Source organism: Eretmochelys imbricata, chromosome 8 (assembly GCF_965152235.1).
Source record: "Eretmochelys imbricata isolate rEreImb1 chromosome 8, rEreImb1.hap1, whole genome shotgun sequence".
Taxonomy (NCBI): domain Eukaryota; kingdom Metazoa; phylum Chordata; order Testudines; family Cheloniidae; genus Eretmochelys; species Eretmochelys imbricata.
In genome coordinates, this window is record NC_135579.1 from 98,837,444 (window position 1) to 98,856,617 (window position 19,174).

Sequence of the window (19,174 nt, forward strand, 5' to 3'; positions counted from 1 at the left end):
CTCTGTTTGGAAAGTGCCCAGTACGCGGTGGGCATTGCCATAAATAAATAAATACTCAGTAGCATCATTGTTTAACCACTAACTTGGATAACCATAAATTATACACAAAATGTTTCTCAATGAAACAACAGTGGACGTTGATCTAATTTTGTTGTGCATCTCTACAATTATACTTAACTCTTCAAGCAGAAGGGAAAAAAGAATATGGACCTACTTCTCTTATGCCAGTTTAATTCAGGAGTAACTCCGCTGAGCTGCATGAGTATAAAACTAGTGTGACGCGTAGGAGAATCAGTCCCGTTTATTTTACACATCCTGATCGATGGACTGTAATTCTGTAGGAGATCTCAAACCAGGAGTACTATACCGCTTTCACTGTTGTACTCTGCGTAATTTGGCAAGGAGAGAGAGGCTGTCTGCTATGGATAATTTCTTTCCCCATCTAGACCGAAAATGATGTAGCCTCTCTCTGAGATACTCTGATTTTCTGTTCTCTGCTGTTTTCACGCTGTTTAAAGGTTGGAATCACTTGCAATGACTGGTAATCCTATGCAGAGTCCCAGTGCAGTAAATAGGGATCTTGCATGGGCATAAAGGCGTGTGCTAGCAGGTTCCATTGCAGGATGAGGGCCTACAACATAATCCAGTCACAGTACAGCCAGTTGCCTGTTTTATGAGGACTGAGCATGTTATGTTGTTAATGGTCACAGCTATTGGTAGCATACAGAGCTCTCAACATATTGTATTTAGCTCTATCAATGGAATAACTTCATGATATAGTGACTTCTGATGCTCAAGAAAACAGGAGTGTGGGTCTGTGTGTGTGTGTGTGAGAGAAAGAATCAAAATTGTTCTCAGCTAATAGGAAAAAAGTTATATTGCCACAATCTTTCCTTAGCAAGAATGACCTTTTCAATTAAAAACATTTTTTAAAGTGTTGTAATAACCGTATATAGTTAGAGCACTACCAAATTCTCGGTCCATTTGGGTCAATTTCATGGTCATAGGATTTTAAAAATCGTAAGTTTCATGATTTCAGCTATTTAAATCTGAAATTTCAGGGTGTTGTAATTGTAGGGGTCCTGACCCGAAAAGGAGTTGGGGGCGGGGGGGCGCAAGGTTATTGTAGGTGGGGATTACGGCACTGCTTCTCTTATTTCTGTGCTGTGCTGGCATCAGCGCTGCCTTCAGAGCTGGGCGGCAGGAGGGCAGCAGGAGAGCAGCAGCTGCTGGCCAGGAGCTCTGCTCTGAAGGCAGAGCCGCCACCATTAGCGCAGAAGCGAGGGTGACATCGTATGGCATTGCCACCCTTACTTCTGCACTGCTGCTGGCAGGGTGCTGCCTTCAGAGTTGGGTGCCCGGCCAACAGCCGCCACTCTCGGCTGCCCAGCTCTGACATCAGCACAGAAGTAAGGGTGGCAATACTGTGACCCCGTCCCCCTCCCCGCAAAATAACCTTGTGACTTCCCTGCAACTTCCTTTTGGGTCAGGACCCCCAATTTGAAAAACGCTGGTCTTCCCTGTGAAATCTGTATAGTATAGGGTGTAAGCACAGAAGACGAGATTTCACAGTGGGAGACCAGATTTCACAGTCCGTGACATGTTTTTCATAGCCGTGATTTTGGTAGGGTCCTACCTATAGTTATTTTTTTAAATGAACTCTAATCAGAAGTCATCGTATGGGTGTCTATTCATCATCAGAAAAATGTTTCAGTAATGGTTTAGATTTAAAATATTGTTTAAAAGGTGTCCATTTTGAGCCCTCTGAAACAGAAACAGCTTCGAAATGTTGAGATTTTTCACCATTTTCTAACAACGTTTTTCAGTCAGTTGTGATATGCTTGGAGCCAAGCTTGCATTGCCATAATCCAACAGTGCTCAACTTCTTGCAGGATTCGACCCTCGTGGCCCCATCAACTCAGCAACCACTGAAGTATATCAGTGGGAGTTTTATAAATGACTTCAGCAGGAACAAAAGCAGGAACTGAGTTTGTAAGCCCAAGTGTTTGGTATTCGCTATTGCACTCAATGACACAAGAAATCATGCCAGTTAATTAGCACTACGACTATGAGATGTATTTTTTTATATCTAAAAAGTTTTCAAGCTACACCTACATGTGGACTGTTATACTGTCAAATAGGAGGACAGTTCTAGTTAATACAGTAAACTAGATGTTCCATTTCGACTTTCAGGGCTCCTTGTCTCTGATACAAGTTTTACAGGGTAATGAGCAATCACTTTAAGTAAATGCTGCAAGTTCTGATTGTTTTTGTTGTTTTATTTGGCTGAGATTGGCTAAAAAGTTTCTTATAAATTGTAAAAGCATTGGCATAAAAGAATCAGAATTAAAAGTATAAAATAATTGAAGTAATAAAATAGGTAACTTAATTTAGGAGAAAAACCTAGTATTTTTACTTTATTGTACAAGAATCCTCCAGATTTCTTATTCCCTGTATTTTAAAGTTAATTTTTTGGTAACTTTCTTACTTGTGAGTTAGAGTTTAGGGGTCAGCTGTTAAGTCATTTTAGTTGATTTTTGGTACTAATGATAGTAAACAAACAAACAAATACTATTTATTTGACATGTCAGTGGGGCAATAATCTTAACCCTAGAATGAAAACATATTGCTGTTGGTGAATTGACAAATTAAAACAAAAAGGTAGATTGACTGTATATGCTAAGTTATAAATGTAACAGTTCAGTTATCAAAAACACTGTATATGTGCTTTGTGGACCAGTTAATGCTGCTATTATAACATTAGCTTTTCCATTCCCTGAATTCTATGTTTAAATATGCAACTACTCGTTAGGATTGGGTTCGCTGAGTACAGTTTATGTATAAATGCCAAGAGAGACAACTGAGTCAAAGTGGGTGAGGTAATATCTTTTATTGGACCAACTTCTGTTGGTAAAAGAGACAAGCTTTTGAGCTACGCCGAGCTGAGTTATGACCTGAAGAAGAGCTCAGTGTAGCTTATCTCTTTTACCAATGAAGTTGGTCCAATAGAAGATATTACCTCACTCATCTTGTCTCTCTAATATCCTGGGACCAACATGGCTACAACAACAGAATATACAACGGAACTTAGCAAGATAATACCTAAGAGTAATACTAGATCCTGGCAGCAGTTGGGATGAGGAACCTACAGTCATCCTCTACTATCATTGGCTTCCCTCCCCTTTCAGTGTTTACCTATACTATTCAAGGCCAAGCAAGTTCACTTAATCCCATGGGCTAACAAGATGAACCAATCATGTGTCATGCCCTGGAGCAGGTGATCTATAGTCATGTCACTTGTTTACTGCAGCAAAATCCAGCTACTATCAGAAACTGCTAGGAAGCTCAGACTGAGCCCAGAAGAAAAACTAAAGAAAGACAGAGATGTGAAACTATCCTTGCTGTCCTTGGAATTAGATGGCTTGTGGGGGAGAGGCTACCAGGAGGGTGTGATTCAATAGGACGTTCAGAGGAGAGGATGAATCCTTCCTCCATCATGGCATAGGGCTAAGGAGACTAGATGTCTGTCAATGCACTGTATTCCAGATACAAGTCTGGGCACCCAGCTGCAGTGGAATATATGTCAATTAGAGTAGTAACCTTTATTTGATATTATCTGAACTTGGGCATTTTTCAACCATTCTCAATGTTTTCATTAAAGATGTTTTTTCAAGTGTGTTTTTCATACATTGCTGTATGTGCTCGTGCACTATTGCAGAAAGAGTGGTGGTAACCCTTGTATTTAGTTTGTTTAATGCTCTCCATTATAAAGATCACCTTTATTTTTCTTTTCCTTTCTTTCTTTTTGCGAAGCCCTAGCACCTCCATTGTTTGCAGGAGGTCTTCGAAATTCAGCAGAGACAAAGCCCCAGGGCTAGCGACATGACTTGCACTTGCCCTATTAAATTCCATTCAGGTTTGGCTGTTATAAGCTGTTAAAAATTACCATTTCCCTTTGTCACTTCTGTTCCTTATGGCAAATCAATAACTGACTATTAATATCCTGAAGAGCTGGGACCATGCCACTGCCAAAACCGTAGCAACATGTACTGCACTGGGAACACCTGTCAGTGTAGCTGGGCAGTGATGGCGAGAGAAAGCTCTGACCACACCACAGGGACCCAGTGCATGGCCACAGCAGCCCGCCCCCCACTCTGGAGGCACCACATGGAACAGGAACCAAATGTGTGGGGGAAAGAGACAGGCAGGCCAGAATACTCCCAATGACTCTCCTAGATCCAGCATATGGCATCACCAGACCATACACTGCCCTTCTGGAATAACTGCCTTCTCCAGCTGCCAGCTGATATTGTTATTCCTGTAGATAAAATAGTATAAGTCCATGCTGCAGTACTGAAAGTTTAGGTTCAAACCCTGCTGATGATGATGTATGATGAGGGAGCTGTTAAAGTTGTACCTATACATTTTGTTTTAACTTTTTCCTTTAAAGAAACCCCCTAGGATATTGCATATAAAAATAAAAATCTAAGTTAAAGGTTTAGGTTGTAAAGTCAGGCACTCACAAATTAGGAAATGCCAGATATATAGTTGTCTTTGTAATCTTACTTGTTCCCCCATGTATGTATTCATTATGATGTGGTCTTTAATTACATGATTACAAAATACTTTATCTGTAGGACTTCTGCTTCTTGCATAGACACACGGGGACACAGTGAAGGTTGAATGGACAACCATAAATCTCCAATTTCCCAGCTCTCAGATGCTTGACTTTGCAATCTGAATAACATTGTTTTTATGTAGTTTGTGTGTGTATGTACACTGCATGAGTGAACACAGTAATGTATATGTACATCTATATACACAATACATAAGCACATACACACACTATATAAAAAAAACTTCTTTGGGAGAATGTTAAAACTAAACTAAAAATGCCCAAGTTAAGGTAGGGCCAAATAAAGGTTACTTTCACTAGTGTGTATGTATATATAATGCATGAGCAAACACATAAAACAAGCAACTAGAGTGTCTGTTAGCTTCTTAGCTTTTGAACCCGAAGCCCTTGGGTGCAATATTTCAAGACATTGCCAACTTTTCTCAGTTGTGCTGACAGGTGCTTGTTAGTCTTAATGTTCAAATGATAGTTTTTCACTTTGCTGAATCTTAGGAAAGAGTTAATTGACTAAAGCACTTCTCAACAGCAGGTTGTCCTCACCTGCAATTTCCATCATCAAGGATTAGCCATATTCACAGTTGCTGACCCTTAATACTAACCTAATGAATGATGCATGCCTGGATGAAGACCAGTTGACCGTAATACTCTAGCTCTCCAGTCCAAATTTGATCCTCCAACACACATGCTGCAGGTGTGGGGTCTATGTGTTCTGGACTCAATCATTGTTAATTTCTGACTGCTTCCCAGGGCATGAATATAGATTCTGTATAGGTAGCTTGCAAACCAGATAGTCTTGTTCTTTGGGCATTAAGACTTTCAGTGCACACTCAAGCTTTTTATAAGGTTTTGTCAAACCTATCTATTCTTTTTGCAACATTTTGTTTAATAGCCTTTAAAAGCAATACAGTGCTAGTCACTAGAATCAACCAGGTCAAGAGTCTAATTAATGTTTTAAAAATAAAGGTTCCCAAACACCAGGCGAGTTTGTCATTTTCTCTATGGTTTGTTTTGAGGAGGAGGAGGAAAGAAGGTGAGGAGGGAACCCTCCTGTTCCATGATTAAATCCCACCCGTTCATTTTCTCCTTTTCTACTTTGCTTTTGATTTTAGTGGCGGTCTTAACAGAATGTCAAGATCAATTTGCAGCATGGTTTAACTCAAGGTTTGCATTCTGCCAGCAGCAATTGTCCCTACAAACAATGCTGTGTGTTCTTGTAACTTCAGAAGCTTTTAGAAGGATCATGGCAAGGGCAGCATCTAATGACTTTATTAGTGTAGGGTTTCAAAATGGGCTCAGTAATTGTTCACATCTCTTTGTCATCTAGTCATAATTACTGCATAGCATTGTTCAGGGTTGTGCTTGTGAATAGTTTCCTAATAGCACTGAGACAAGAAAAAAGGAAAAGGATAAAAGGTGATTGTCTCTTTAGATTGAGAACAACCCAGCCTGTATATAGATGATGGTTAAACTGTTTATAATACTTCAGAGACTCATCAGGAAAGGTAAAATATCCTTATTTTAAAATGCATTTTCTTTGAGATGATTTCAAGTTTCTAGTTTAAAAATATTTGTTAAACAGACTCAGAAGCCTAAAAACCTAAAACTTACTTTGTTTTAGTCATGATTGCTAGGCTCCACATTATGTCGGGGCACATGAGCGAGGAAAAAAAAAAGTAAATTCTCTCCATTGATCTGATTAATGTACGTGTTTTTTTCAGTTAGTAAGAGTGTATCCTCTGGGCACATTTCAAAAATTTTAAACTATATAAATTAACATGCAAATCTGACACATCAAGTATCAACACTTCAAAACCACACCAGTAAAAAATTAAATTCAGATCCAGTTGCCTTTCAAACTCTTAAGGCAAAAGCCTCTGTGAATACACAGAACTTGACTGAAGGTAGACTAATTTGGGCTCAGCTGGATCGCTGAGGAAAGTGAGATCCAGAGCTGGGAATGCTGTGTTTACAGTCCCGGACATATATAAGGACTATCAGTCAGAACTGCACTTCGCTATTGACTTGGAGCAAGGGAGAGTTGGTCTATTAGTTAAGACAATACAAGGTTTAAAACCACATAGGGCTTCATAGCACAAAACCAGCACCTTGAACTGAACCCACAAATGTATTGGAAACGTGTGTAGTAATTGGAACTCAGCTGTAACGTGCTCCATACAAAAAAAACCACTCTTAAGAAAACAGGTAGCAGCGTATACACTACAGTAGCTGAAATTGAAAGTGGTCTTCAGGCAGAGCCCCTTATACTGTAAATTGTAGTAATCCAGTCTGAAATGACAAAGTCATGTGGTGAAGTCCACATCTGGAAGGAAAGGTCACAGTACTTCGTTTATGATGTCTAAACTTAGATTGCGAGCTCTTTGCAGTAGGGACTTTGTCCTTTTCTCTTTTCTTTAAGTGCCTACCATTTTTTTAACTAATGTAAAGATAAGTTCTTCAGCACACGCAAATGCTATCGTGGCCATTGTTGCTACCTGAATATCCGAGCAGAACTGGGGATCCGGTCTGACTAACAATTTGAAAATAAATGGTGTTAACAAAAGACAGGCATATCCCTTTAGCTGAGGAAGCACATCTAATCATCTACTGTTCTGGCGGATTCTCGGAGCCAACCAGCTACACATCTGTCTTAACACCTTCATGCCTTAGCCAGCTATCTCTTGTCCAACCATATCTCAGCCAGATGTGGCCACTCAAATGAAGTGTAGTGAAAAGGAGATGTAAAGATGTGGGTCATAAGCCTATCAGTGACATTGCAGCCTCTGCACTCTCAGTTCTCATAGCCTCTCACCTTTGTTGAAGAGGGACCGTGAAAGAACAGAACTCTGTGTTCCGCTGGCGAGAGAAGGGAGGCAGAAGAGCAAGTGCCACGCACTGGCCTCTGGGATCTCTCAGAGAGAAAAAAGGGAAGTCAATCAAGCACAACTCCATTTAAACCTACAAAGCTGCCTCGGTAAAACCTTATGGTCAAATGGTATTGAAGCTCCTGAGGATGCTTGACCAGAGTCCCTCACCAGAAGAAGTGAATCAACTAATAAAACCAGAGCAGTTTATATACTATGTAGTAAGACCTAAAACCCAACTAGAGGGCATGGACATGGATGGTACTGGGAGATAACGCAGGGGCACATCGGGCTACTCCTACAACTGCTATTGTTCTTCACAACATCCCTGATTGAATGGGGGCATTCCCATCTGTAAATACAGAGTGCATATAGCATTCCTCCTGGGTTAGGGCTGATGCTGCTTTGGCATCCAAACTGCCCACCCCTTGTGGTGGTGGTGGTGTTTGTTGTTGTGGTTAGCTGCATTATGATTTTATTGTACTAGGTTTCTGGTGTGCTTTGGGCTCACGCATCCCCTGGAAGAAATTTTTCCCACTGCTGACTGTCAAGTGCAGTGGAGCAGCTTTGCTTTCCTCTTAGAACCTAGTAGTCCAGACAGGGAGCAGGGTATGTTTTGATTATATTTTTATCAATTATTCTATCAGGTGTCCAGTGGTGGATGGTGGGATTGGTTTAGCAGTGACCAACTTTGAGTATGAACCCTGGCATGCAGATAAAGGGTATTGTCTTAATCATGCTGTACCCTGCGTAATGAAGGGAGAGCTTCCGTGTCTCATGCAGACTGAGACCTCCCTCTCCTGTATCCTTTAACCTTGCATGAAGGAGGGGTGATTGAGATCTCTGCTTTGGAGCAGAATTCCTAAATGTTTTGCATGTGAAAACTAAGTGTAACCTGCTCTTTTCATGCTTTGGGCTTTCCTGGCCATTGCCGCAAATTCCACTGGACCAGTCTCTGCTGGGTAGTTTGGGGACTCCCTTAGTTTGATGTTAGATGCAGCCTTTAGCTTTTTAACCACACGCTTGTGTCTGTTTCTCATTCCTCCCTAAGTCAATAACTACGGCCCTAGAAGGCATGGTACTTAAGTGGTTAAGGTGCTAACAGTGTACTATGAAGACCATACATAGCAAGCTTGTTTAATACACTATTGCATAGCCTCAGATTTAACATTTTTTATTTAAATACCTGATACATATGAGATTTATGTTGACTTTGCAGAATATAAAATTAATATAAAAAATAATTAGGAGTCTTGCATATATAATATTCACCGTAGTTTTCTTTCTGCTTTAGAAAGAGGCTACAACTTCTTTTCCAGCGTCACTGATGCTTCTAAAGTTTTACGGTTTCTTTAAGTAAGTTAGACCTGATGAGATGTATAAACATATAAATCTTGCTTTTTCAGAACAGCTTTAGTTGGGTTGAGGACTGAAGACCAATGGGACTTCTTCGTTTTCTCCGTTTCAATATCATTTTTAAAAAAATGAGAGAGATCAATAACGTCACCTTTCAGACATAAGGGATATGTTAGAAAAACATATGCAAAAGTACAATAGGGCCTCTGAAAAACACAGATATTAAGTGATGCTGAATAGTCCTATAGGTGTTTTGATCATTGGTACTCAATATCTTATTGGAAACGTTTGTGTTCAGAAAATTCTCTCCGTTCTTTAAAAGCTTGGTAACAGTTTTAAATAATTTGACTGAAAATTCTGGAATTGTATAAAATTTCTTCTGTTAGTATAAGGCAAGTTTTATGTAATAAAATACTTAGACTTTGAAGGAATAGAAGCAGAAATCTGGAGATGTAGCTGGAGAAATTGTTTTTATTAAATATGCACACTAGGCCTTATTTACAGAAAGAGAAAGGAAAGGGAAAAACTAAATTTTTCTCTGAACCCATGAAGAACTTGCAAGACAGTGGCACCAGGGTCCATAATAGAAAATCAGGATCCCATTCAGTGCATTCAGAGTATGCTGTTCAGTGGTAAAGCACCACTTACTCTACACTACCTTTAATTGAATGAGTTTATTGATTTAATCTAAAGATAAAACAGAATTAACTATTTGAAATATTTTCGCTTAAACCAGGTTATGCACTAATAGCCAGTCATGTTTTTTAAAATCCTAATGTCTTGGAGAACTGGATGAGTCCTGAGATGGGTAATGGGATATATGTGTTGCTGTTCACCTCAATACCATCAGTTTAAAAGTTGTTATCATATAATGGCTATTCTGTTCCCTCTGTGAAATAAATTGGTGGTTTCAATCCAGTTATCAATCACTCAGGTGGCCACATCTCTTAAAAACAGTGTCACGGTTATCATCTCTCTTGGCAGAATGGGCATGGGCGCTCAACTGCTCTCTCTCCTAGAAGTGGTTTGACTGGATCAGGATTAACAGAGGTAGGCCGTGCTGCTGCCTGTGTTATACCTCTTTGGGCAAATAGAGAGCTCAGTTCTCTAGAACGGTCAGTCCTGTGCTAAATCACCCCAAAAAGAACAACCAGAGCCAATTTTAAAGCAATTCCACGTAACTGAGCCAGGTCCCATAAGCAGGTGAATCGTACTTCATGATCCAGTGTTAAAGGCCAAAATGATCCAGCAGAAAAAGAATGGTGGTTGATTGTTGTGACCAGGCTATCCATGGCCATGAATGCTGAAGCCCTTCTCAAGTTACAGAGCAAAAGGTGTGATTTGCAGTTTGAATCCCTAATCCACAAAACCTCTTTATAAGAAAGAGTCTAGATGTCTCTCTGTTGTTACCATGTTGTTTAAATTGAAGTATTAAAGGAACACTATCAAACATTTATAGTATTTGACATTGTGGTTTTCGATTTTACACACCATTGTTAGTTATTATTTCTATTGTGGTACACCTAGGGGCCCCAGCTGTGGATCAGGGCCCCGTTGTGCTAGGCACTGTACATACATAGAGAACAAAAGACACTTCTTACCCTCAAGTGCTTGCAAGCTAAGTATAAGACAAAAACGGGTGTATACAGCAACATATGGGGAAGCCTAAGGAAGTAATGAGACAATACTGGTCAGCACGATAAATGGTGATCACAACATACCAGTCCTTTTTTAGTACAAAAAATATACATTGTAGGCATTTTATTTGGTTGGGGTTTTTTTCTATTTTGTAAATCCTGCATTTGTCTCCTCCTGTGTTTTCGAATGGCATTAAAACTTGGAAATCTGTACTGTTAAACAAAAATATTCATGTCCTGCACCACTGATAAGAATCCAGCTCTGGGACTGGTGATTGTTTTTAAAGGTGGTCCCAAAATTAGCTGGAAGAACAAAAGAACTTTTCTGAGTGACTAAACTAATGATGAGTCTTTGTTTTTTCATTTTCCTGGAGATGCTTTCCTTTTTGACTTGTTTTATGTAAGGAGCCAGGCCCTAGCTCTCACTTACCTTTGTACATACAGTTTGCACAAAGTCTATTCTGACACTGTTTTGCAGATCTCAAGTAAGCGTTCACTCACCACAGGTCCTCTGCTGCTCTGAGACTTGGGTTAGGAGTCAGATAGCGTGAAATACGTGTCTGTGCGTACGCTCATGACCTCATACACTGCTTCTTCTTTGGGATTACTCAAGCTCCTTTCATGAGTTTTCCCAGTAATGCTGCTTCTGAAGTGTTGTTTTTGTGCCTGTTATGGGGTGGGGTGAGGCAAATATGAAAATGACCTAGATGTTTAGCTTTGGAAACGACTCTTCTGAATGCATTATCCTAATATTAAGATATGTTAGATTTTTTTTGGCCCCAAAACTGTGACCTATAGAATCTTTTCAAATATAAAGCAGAATAAGGAATTAGGGAAAAATAGGATTATAAAACCAGGTACAGTGTCAAAAAATAGAGTATTGCCATCCTTAAGCAGTCAAAAATCATGCACTGGGCCACCAAAAATCAGGAACTTGGCTTAAAAATCACAAGCTATTAAAAACAATAAACTTTGGATTCTTTTTATTTGCTTCTGAGCCATTACAGTTCATGTTTTCGTGCCATGCTTAAGCAGTCAAAAATCATGCACTGGGCCACCAAAAATCAGGAACTTGGCTTAAAAATCACGAGCTATTAAAAACAATAAACTTTGGATTCTTTTTATTTGCTTCTGAGCCATTACAGTTCATGTTTTCGTGCTTGTCTCAGCAACCTCAAAGGCCAGAAAAAAAATTTAAATTAAAATTGAGATTTTCTCAATCACAGGATTTAGAAGCTGAAGATTTAAAAGAAACATCAAATATTGCCTAATTTGTGATAAAATTGCAAGAGATTACTGAAAATTAGAGTTTTTTGCGGTTTGTCATGTGACATCAGCTGTTCTTGCAGAGATTTTATTCAAGTAGTCAACTATTTCCTGTGGCCTTTTATCCTCTTGTATGAGGAAATATAATTCTGATTTACTCTGAGACCCATACACGTAGAATATTTATGAGGGAACTGGAATACCTTGTTAGTATTATTTGGAATTGGGGGGTGTGTGTGTGTGTGTGTGTGTGTGTTTGTGTCTGTGTGTATGTTCTGCACCATCAGCAGGCCTTCAAAAGCTATGCCTTTATTTCACCTAGATAACGATATTTCACTGCGGATTGATTTTAACTGATGGATATGATATGTCTAATAATCCTATTCCCTTTCCAGACAATTTCACTTAGAAGAATTGAGAAAAGAAATCGTCAGAACCTGTTTCAGTTTTTAGTTTTGCATTTGTTTTTATGAAACTGTGGTCAGTGCCTATGTGTTTATTTCCAAGCTTTAATAAGTTCTGATTTAGTTACTCAAAGTTCCCAGGAGAAGTGGAGAATGTGCTACTGCTTTAACACTTAATTATTTTTATGCAGTTTATTTTTGTAACTTTCTTGCAGGAGTGTATTTTTTCCTATAGAATTTTCCCCCCAAAGAATCTTGGCCTTTCTCATCCTTCTCCACCCCACCCTAAATCATGTCCCCCGCGTACACACTAAATATTTTTTTAATTAAAAAACAAAGGAACTAGTAGGGTGCCATTTACCTTCCCTTTCTGCCAGTATTCCTCCATTTCCACTTTTGGTTGGAGATCACAGTAATCCAGCTTGTTGTGGAAAACAAGTCTTCCAGTAGTGACATCTGGTTCTTTGATGAGCTCCACAGGTATTTGTAATGTGAGTTCTGTTGGCAGCTTTGGCGATCCACTGGAAGAACTGGCACACTTTTATCTAGATGAGAATGAGAAAATCCCCTTGTGAGAGAGAGAGAGAGAGAGAGAGAATAAAACACTTGTTTTTCTCCATGCCACTATTAATTCTCTCAGAAGTATGAAAGTAGTACTGATAACTGCTTGGTAGCATGGTATGCTTAATGAGTTTGTTGTGTGATATTTTGGTGAAAGAATACAGCCTGTGTACGCACAATCCACTTTATAATCATTGCATTGCAGAATTGAATGAGAAAATGACCAGAGTTTTACATTTTGTGTGTGTTTTGTGTGCCTGTTGGTTTAAGAGTGTAAAAGACCTATTAAGTTATGCAGTCTAACTCCCTCCTAGTTTTGTTTATCTTATGTCTTTCTATGGTTTTGTCCAGTAAAATTGTAAGTCCTGTGCAACGAGACTTCTACCACTTCTTGGGAGACTGTTCAACAGTCTTAATACATGTCACTGACTGGGAGTTTTCCTTGCTATACATCCTCAACTTTTCATTTTCTTAGTTTATTTTCATTACTTCTAGCTATACCCTGGGGCTGAAATCCTGGCCTCGCTGAAGTCAGTTTGCCACGGAGTATTGCCATTGACTTCAATGGATCCAGGATTTCATCCCACACTTAAAACTCCTCTCCTTACTTGAAGTGTGTGTATGTGTAGGCTGTTACAAGGTCCCCTTTTATTGTAGCTTAGCTAAAGGAGGTGTCTTTAGCTTGTTAGTTATTTCTAATAAATTAGTCCTTTGATCATTTGTATTGCTTTTAACCAAGCTTCTTTCAGTTAGTGAATATCATTTTGGTAACATGGTACTCGGAATTCAGTGCAATATTCCAGATTTCCAGAGTATGTCAGCATTCTGAAATGGTACTGTTCAGGGGACTTCACTTGGCTCGTAATGTAAAGGGCAGCTACTCTGTGACACCTATGCAGTCTAGTAGCATGAAAAGAATAAGAGCACTTCTCATGTCTGGGCATATGCTTGTCATGGTATAGTCTCATAACTTTAACAGGTTTTTAAAAGAGCAGGTTTTCTATCACCCATAATAGTTCTGGACTGCAAAAATCTAGTAAACCTGGATAACAAAGGAGGCAATTGAAAAATTCCAGAAATGCATTTTATGTCTTTGAAAGGTTTTTAATAGCCACGCCCTGCTTATTGTTGCCAAACTAAAGGATGTCCTTTCTCCATGTTAAGATTCTGTTGTAGCAGAAGTTGGCTCAATTTTTTTCCCCCCACACTTTGGGCACTTTCAACTCCAAATCCACTTTTGCAATAATGGACTTTTTCAATTTTCAGCCCAATTTCTGAGCCATTTTATTAGCCAGAAGTACACTGATTTAAAACTTGTGTTTTGATTCTGTTTTGGATTTTGATATCAAATGATTCTGAGCACATGACATTTTAATGCAGTTTGTCTTTTCAAATAGATTTGCCTTCTAATGCATGTGACAACAGGACTTTGCTCATCAGTTAGAGCACACATTTCAGAGCAGTTGTTACCTAAAATATTATCATAAGGCATAAGAAAACACACGATTTAAGTTGCCTTTCATGAACATAATTAAGAATTAATAAGCCTGTACCGCTGGCTAGTCCTCAGATTTTCCACTGTTTTGCCTTTTGTGACCTGTGTTATTAAAAGTCCATTATTTTTACAGACTTTATTAAATTGGATCTTATTAAAGCATTCTATATTTGCATTTGGTCTTTCATAATTCATTATTATTATGACATTTACTTTTTACCATCAGATCTGAAAACATATCATAAGCTACCCTTTTCTCTTGAAAGAAATGCTAATTTCAAACAGTCCTCTAATGGAAGAGAAAAGCTTTATCAGTTTTTTCATTTATTCAAGATCGTGTTAAGAATACTAATGCTAGACTTCTGTATGCTAATATCTAAGCGACTTTTTTAGTCAAAAGCGTAGAATTATTGTTTTTAGACCACACTAAGTATGAAACTGAAGGGGCTACTACTCTGAAAGAAAATACAATTCTAAAGTACAGGTTTTTAGTTTTATAACCTATTAAAACATTTTAATGTTTTTATTGTTAAATTATGATTCTTGAATGAGTAATAGTAATTTTATACTTTTTTCATAGTTTAAGCAATGTTCTTTATTCACTTATTTAAAAAAAATCTGTCATCTTTGAAAATTGGTTTATTGTTTATTTTTTCTAGTTTTGTATTGTTCAGAGCACAGTTTGCTAGATACTGAACAGAAAAATGGAATTCTCCATCAAATAAGTCACTGTCATTGTCAGTTAAAGTTTATTATTATGCCTCCCATCTGGAATCTATCATCTTTGAAAATGGGCTTTTTGTGATAAATTTTGAGGGATAAGGAACTCCACAACTGAACACAGCAGTCCAAGTTTTAAGCTATATATAGCTCTGAAGTAAACTGTCAAATTTTAATATTTCTTTAAGGAAGATATTTGTATTGGCTGAATTCTTTTCTAAAAAACTTACTGTAACTTAAAGAAACTCTACAATGTAAACTTACATTGTTTTTCTATACTTTTTAGGTTTCTGACAATGTGCACTAGACACTTTGGGAGTGTTGTAGCCCAAACTATTCGAACTCAGAAGACGGATCAGTTTCCACTTTTCCTTATTATTATGGGAAAACGATCATCTAATGAGGTGTTGAATGTAATACAAGGTATAATTGTTCCTTTACGGTGGGAACCTATTTCTTATATGGGTATTGAAACTGTCAGAAGACCTCTTTGTTATTAATTCTTAGTCTTCGTCATGAGATTTTTAAGATGTTTATTATTAACTTATTACAGAACAAAAACTGCATTACAGAAAGATAAATAGCCATTGTACGTAAATATGCTATGTTACGTAACACTAAAGGATTTAATTGACATAATCGTAATAAAATCATGGTTTAATATTTTTTCAGATAGAGAACTGCATTAATATTAAACTGTCTGGGCCAACATTTCTAAAATAGGAGCTAAATATAGTTTTCTAAATCCATATGTAGGAAGCTGCATTGATTTTTGTAAATGCTGAGCACCAAGCTGCGATTAACCCCATTATTTAGTGTGAGCTAGTTTTGGCCCCGATCCTGCAATCAGATCTGTGTGAATGGTACCTTGCGATCACATGGATCCCTGTTGACTTTAGTGGATTCCATTTGGGCATGAGCCCGCCTGCGTAGATCTGACTGTAAAATGGGGGGCCTCAACAGACTCAAAGTTGCTAATATAATGTCCAAATAATGAGAGATTCTGCTACTTACCTGAGTAGTTCGTTCTTATTTAAGTAGTCCCAGTGACTTCATTGAGATTGTTCAGGTGAGAAAGGGTTGTTTGGATGGTCCCTTAGACTGCAATTCTTCAATAACTATGCAAATTAAAATGCATCGAAGAGGCAGAATTCCTTCCATCCCGTTGTTTTGCTTTACCCTTAAGTTTCCTTTATGAAGTTCTGTCTCATTTGCTTTGTTTCTTATACCTAGCTCATTCATTCTAGTCCCCTTGCATTTTCTTGGGAGAGTCTAAGCATCAGGTCCCTCCTGAGAGAAGGAAAAGCTGTTTGCTGTTGCAATCATTGGCTTCTCTCATTGGCAATGATTCCTTCTGTAGAGTGGACAAATGGATAATTCCTCTGGAGGAATCACCAGTGCTCCTTCCATCAGTTGGCCAGAAGAGTTACTTTTTATTTATGAAAAAAGAAAAGGAGTACTTGTGGCACCTTAGAGACTAACCAATTTATTTGAGCATGAGCTTTCGTGAGCTACAGCTCACTTCATCAGATGCATACCGTGGAAACTGCAGCAGACTTTATATATACACAGAGAATATGAAACAATACCTCCTCCCACCCCACTGTCCTGCTGGTAATAGCTTATCTAAAGTAATCTTCAGGTTAGGCCATTTCCAGCACAAATCCAGGTTTTCTCACCCTCCACCCCCCCACACAAATTCACTCTCCTGCTGGTGATAGCCCATCCAAAGTGACAACTCTTTACACAATAAGAAAAGGAGTCCTTGTGGCACCTTAGAGACTAACCAATTTATTTGAGCATGAGCTTTCGTGAGCTACAGCTCACTTCATTAGATGCATACCGTGGAAACTGCCTTGTGTGTATATAATGTCTTCTGCAGTTTCCACGGTATGCATCCGATGAAGTGAGCTGTAGCTCACGAAAGCTCATGCTCAAATAAATTGGTTAGTCTCTAAGGTGCCACAAGTACTCCTTTTCTTTTTGCGAATACAGACTAACACGGCTGTTACTCTGAAACCTTTTTATTTATGCATGTACTTTCCCTTTTAATAAATCTAAACAGGATACTTCATGTTTTCTACCAACTACCACAGAGTTTATCTCCCCTAAGGACAATGCATGGTTAAATAGTTCTGTGCTCTACTAAATCTGCTTATTCCGTACAAATAATTAAATAACTATATTATTTACTCTGGTTTATAGGCTCCACTTCAGCCAGGTACTTAAACGTGTGTGACTTTAAGCATGTGAGTTATCCCATTGAAGTCAATGGTGCTTGTTTGCTTAAAGTTAGTCATGTGCGTGAGTATCTTGCTGAATCAGAGTCTAAGAATTGTTATAAAATATTCCAAATTACTTCACTTCAGTCTCTGGGGTGTATATTTCATTATGTGTGGGGATTTCTGGTACTAGCTCCTTAAATTTTAAGATGGTGATCTACCCCAGTAAATGCATCCTTTTATTTTGGGACTGAACCTATAGCAAAAAATTGACACACACATTAAATTTTGCTGTGTTTTATGTTTCCTAGAGAAATGCAACATGAATGCCTTTTAGGATTGTATCATCAAATGCATAGTGCCCTATGAAGTTATATGCATGTGTAGCAGGACAAATACAATTGTTTCTGTTTGCAGAGTAGATGATTCTACTAATGAAATATAGAAAACCTTTCAAAACTAGAGTAGGAGTAAATTTTCAAAAGCACCTTTTCAGAAATGATAAAGGCACATGGGAGCCTAAGTTTTAATGACTTTCAGTAAGCCTTATGCTCCTAAAGTCCTAAGTCAATTTTTGGAAAATGGGAATTCAGCTCCTGAGTGCCTTAGGCATTCTTGAAAATTTTACCTCCGGTTACCAGTTCAAATCTAGCTCATGTTGACAGTAACTAAAATGTATTCTCATCAGAAGGCTGTGTAGTTGCTCATGTTAGATGACGTTACAGTCTTTGCTAATCCTAACGGACAAGTGGCCTCATACCAAAGTCACCCTCACAGGTGGCTCTTGTTGGCACTCTGGTTAGCAGTCACAGGAGAGAAACCAAAGACTAAGTGGATCATGGTAGGAGACTGAACTGACCTTTTAACCCTATTGAAGAATGTTGACACACATTGCTAGGACAGCATGGGGAACCATCCACTTCCGGGGCCTATGCTGGATTTGTTTTATGTATAGATGTAGGACTTCCATGTCCAGGGCTAGTCAGTCTGGAATAGATATGCTGTCGGAAAAATAAAACTTGTTACAACTGAAAACAAAACTGATTTTGAGTTTAATGTTGAGGTGAATCATTCGTGTGGGTTCAGAATGCTCTTCTTCCAGATTTAACTTCTTTATTTTTAACCTAGCCACCAACAGAGTCTTAATAGTAATGTCCTATCCCATGTGACCTAAGATTAGCTCTACCTAGATAGATAGTGATATATAGTAGTTGCAAAAAGCTAAAAAAAAGTCATTGATTCTCACACATCATTCTTTTCTCTAACATAAATTAGAGATGCTACCAATTGGTACAAAAACAAATACTCTAATTTGTACCACTGAAAAATTCAGACTACATTTGCACATGTTAGGATTTGCTGGTGAAACATTTTAAAAATTTTAAACAAAAAGGCAAATTAAAAATATTCTAATGAGATATTAGTATTTTCTAATCGGCCATTTTTCAAACACTAGTTATTCCTTATGGATTAATTCTCGAATGACTTTCCATTTTTAATAACTTTTATAATATGAAGTTCAGCTATCTTCCTTTGTTGCTAGGTAACACAACAGTGGATGAGCTAATGATGAGACTGATGGCTGCAATGGAGATCTTCAGTGCTCAGCAGCAAGAAGACATAAAGGATGAGGTGAGAGTTGACAGTTACTGCAGACTCCTAATGGATTTCGAGGATGATGGGGAATATAAAGATAAACAAACAAAAGACTTTTTGTGCCGGTAAAGTTTGTTACTTTGTGTTTCAATCCACATCTTCCATTAGGGAGGGGGGAAATAGTAAATCTCCTTTATTTATTTAGTTGGTTTCTTCAAAAGATCAGTGCAATTTGTTACATATTGGCTTTATTAGTCACTTTCAGGGTCTTTGTTTTCTTTTTCAGAATATTGGTTATGAGTAATAGTTTACATTTCCAATAGTATTATACTAGGTTAATACGATCATACCAGGAAATGACAACTACAAACACTCCTCATGTCTATCTTTAAAGTCACAGATGGAAAACAAAAGTAGTTT

At 38.2% G+C, this 19,174-nt stretch overlaps 1 protein-coding gene across 1 annotated transcript in view; it reads left to right on the forward strand.

Moving 5' to 3' along the window:
• Nucleotides 1-19,174, forward strand: part of FAF1 (Fas associated factor 1) — a 305,001-nt gene that overhangs the window by 234,513 nt on the left and 51,314 nt on the right. Inside the window, exons 14-15 of the mRNA XM_077823839.1 lie at nucleotides 15,223-15,359; nucleotides 18,702-18,790. Of these exons, the coding sequence (XP_077679965.1) occupies nucleotides 15,223-15,359; nucleotides 18,702-18,790 (226 nt within the window). The remainder of the gene's footprint in view (nucleotides 1-15,222; nucleotides 15,360-18,701; nucleotides 18,791-19,174) is intronic.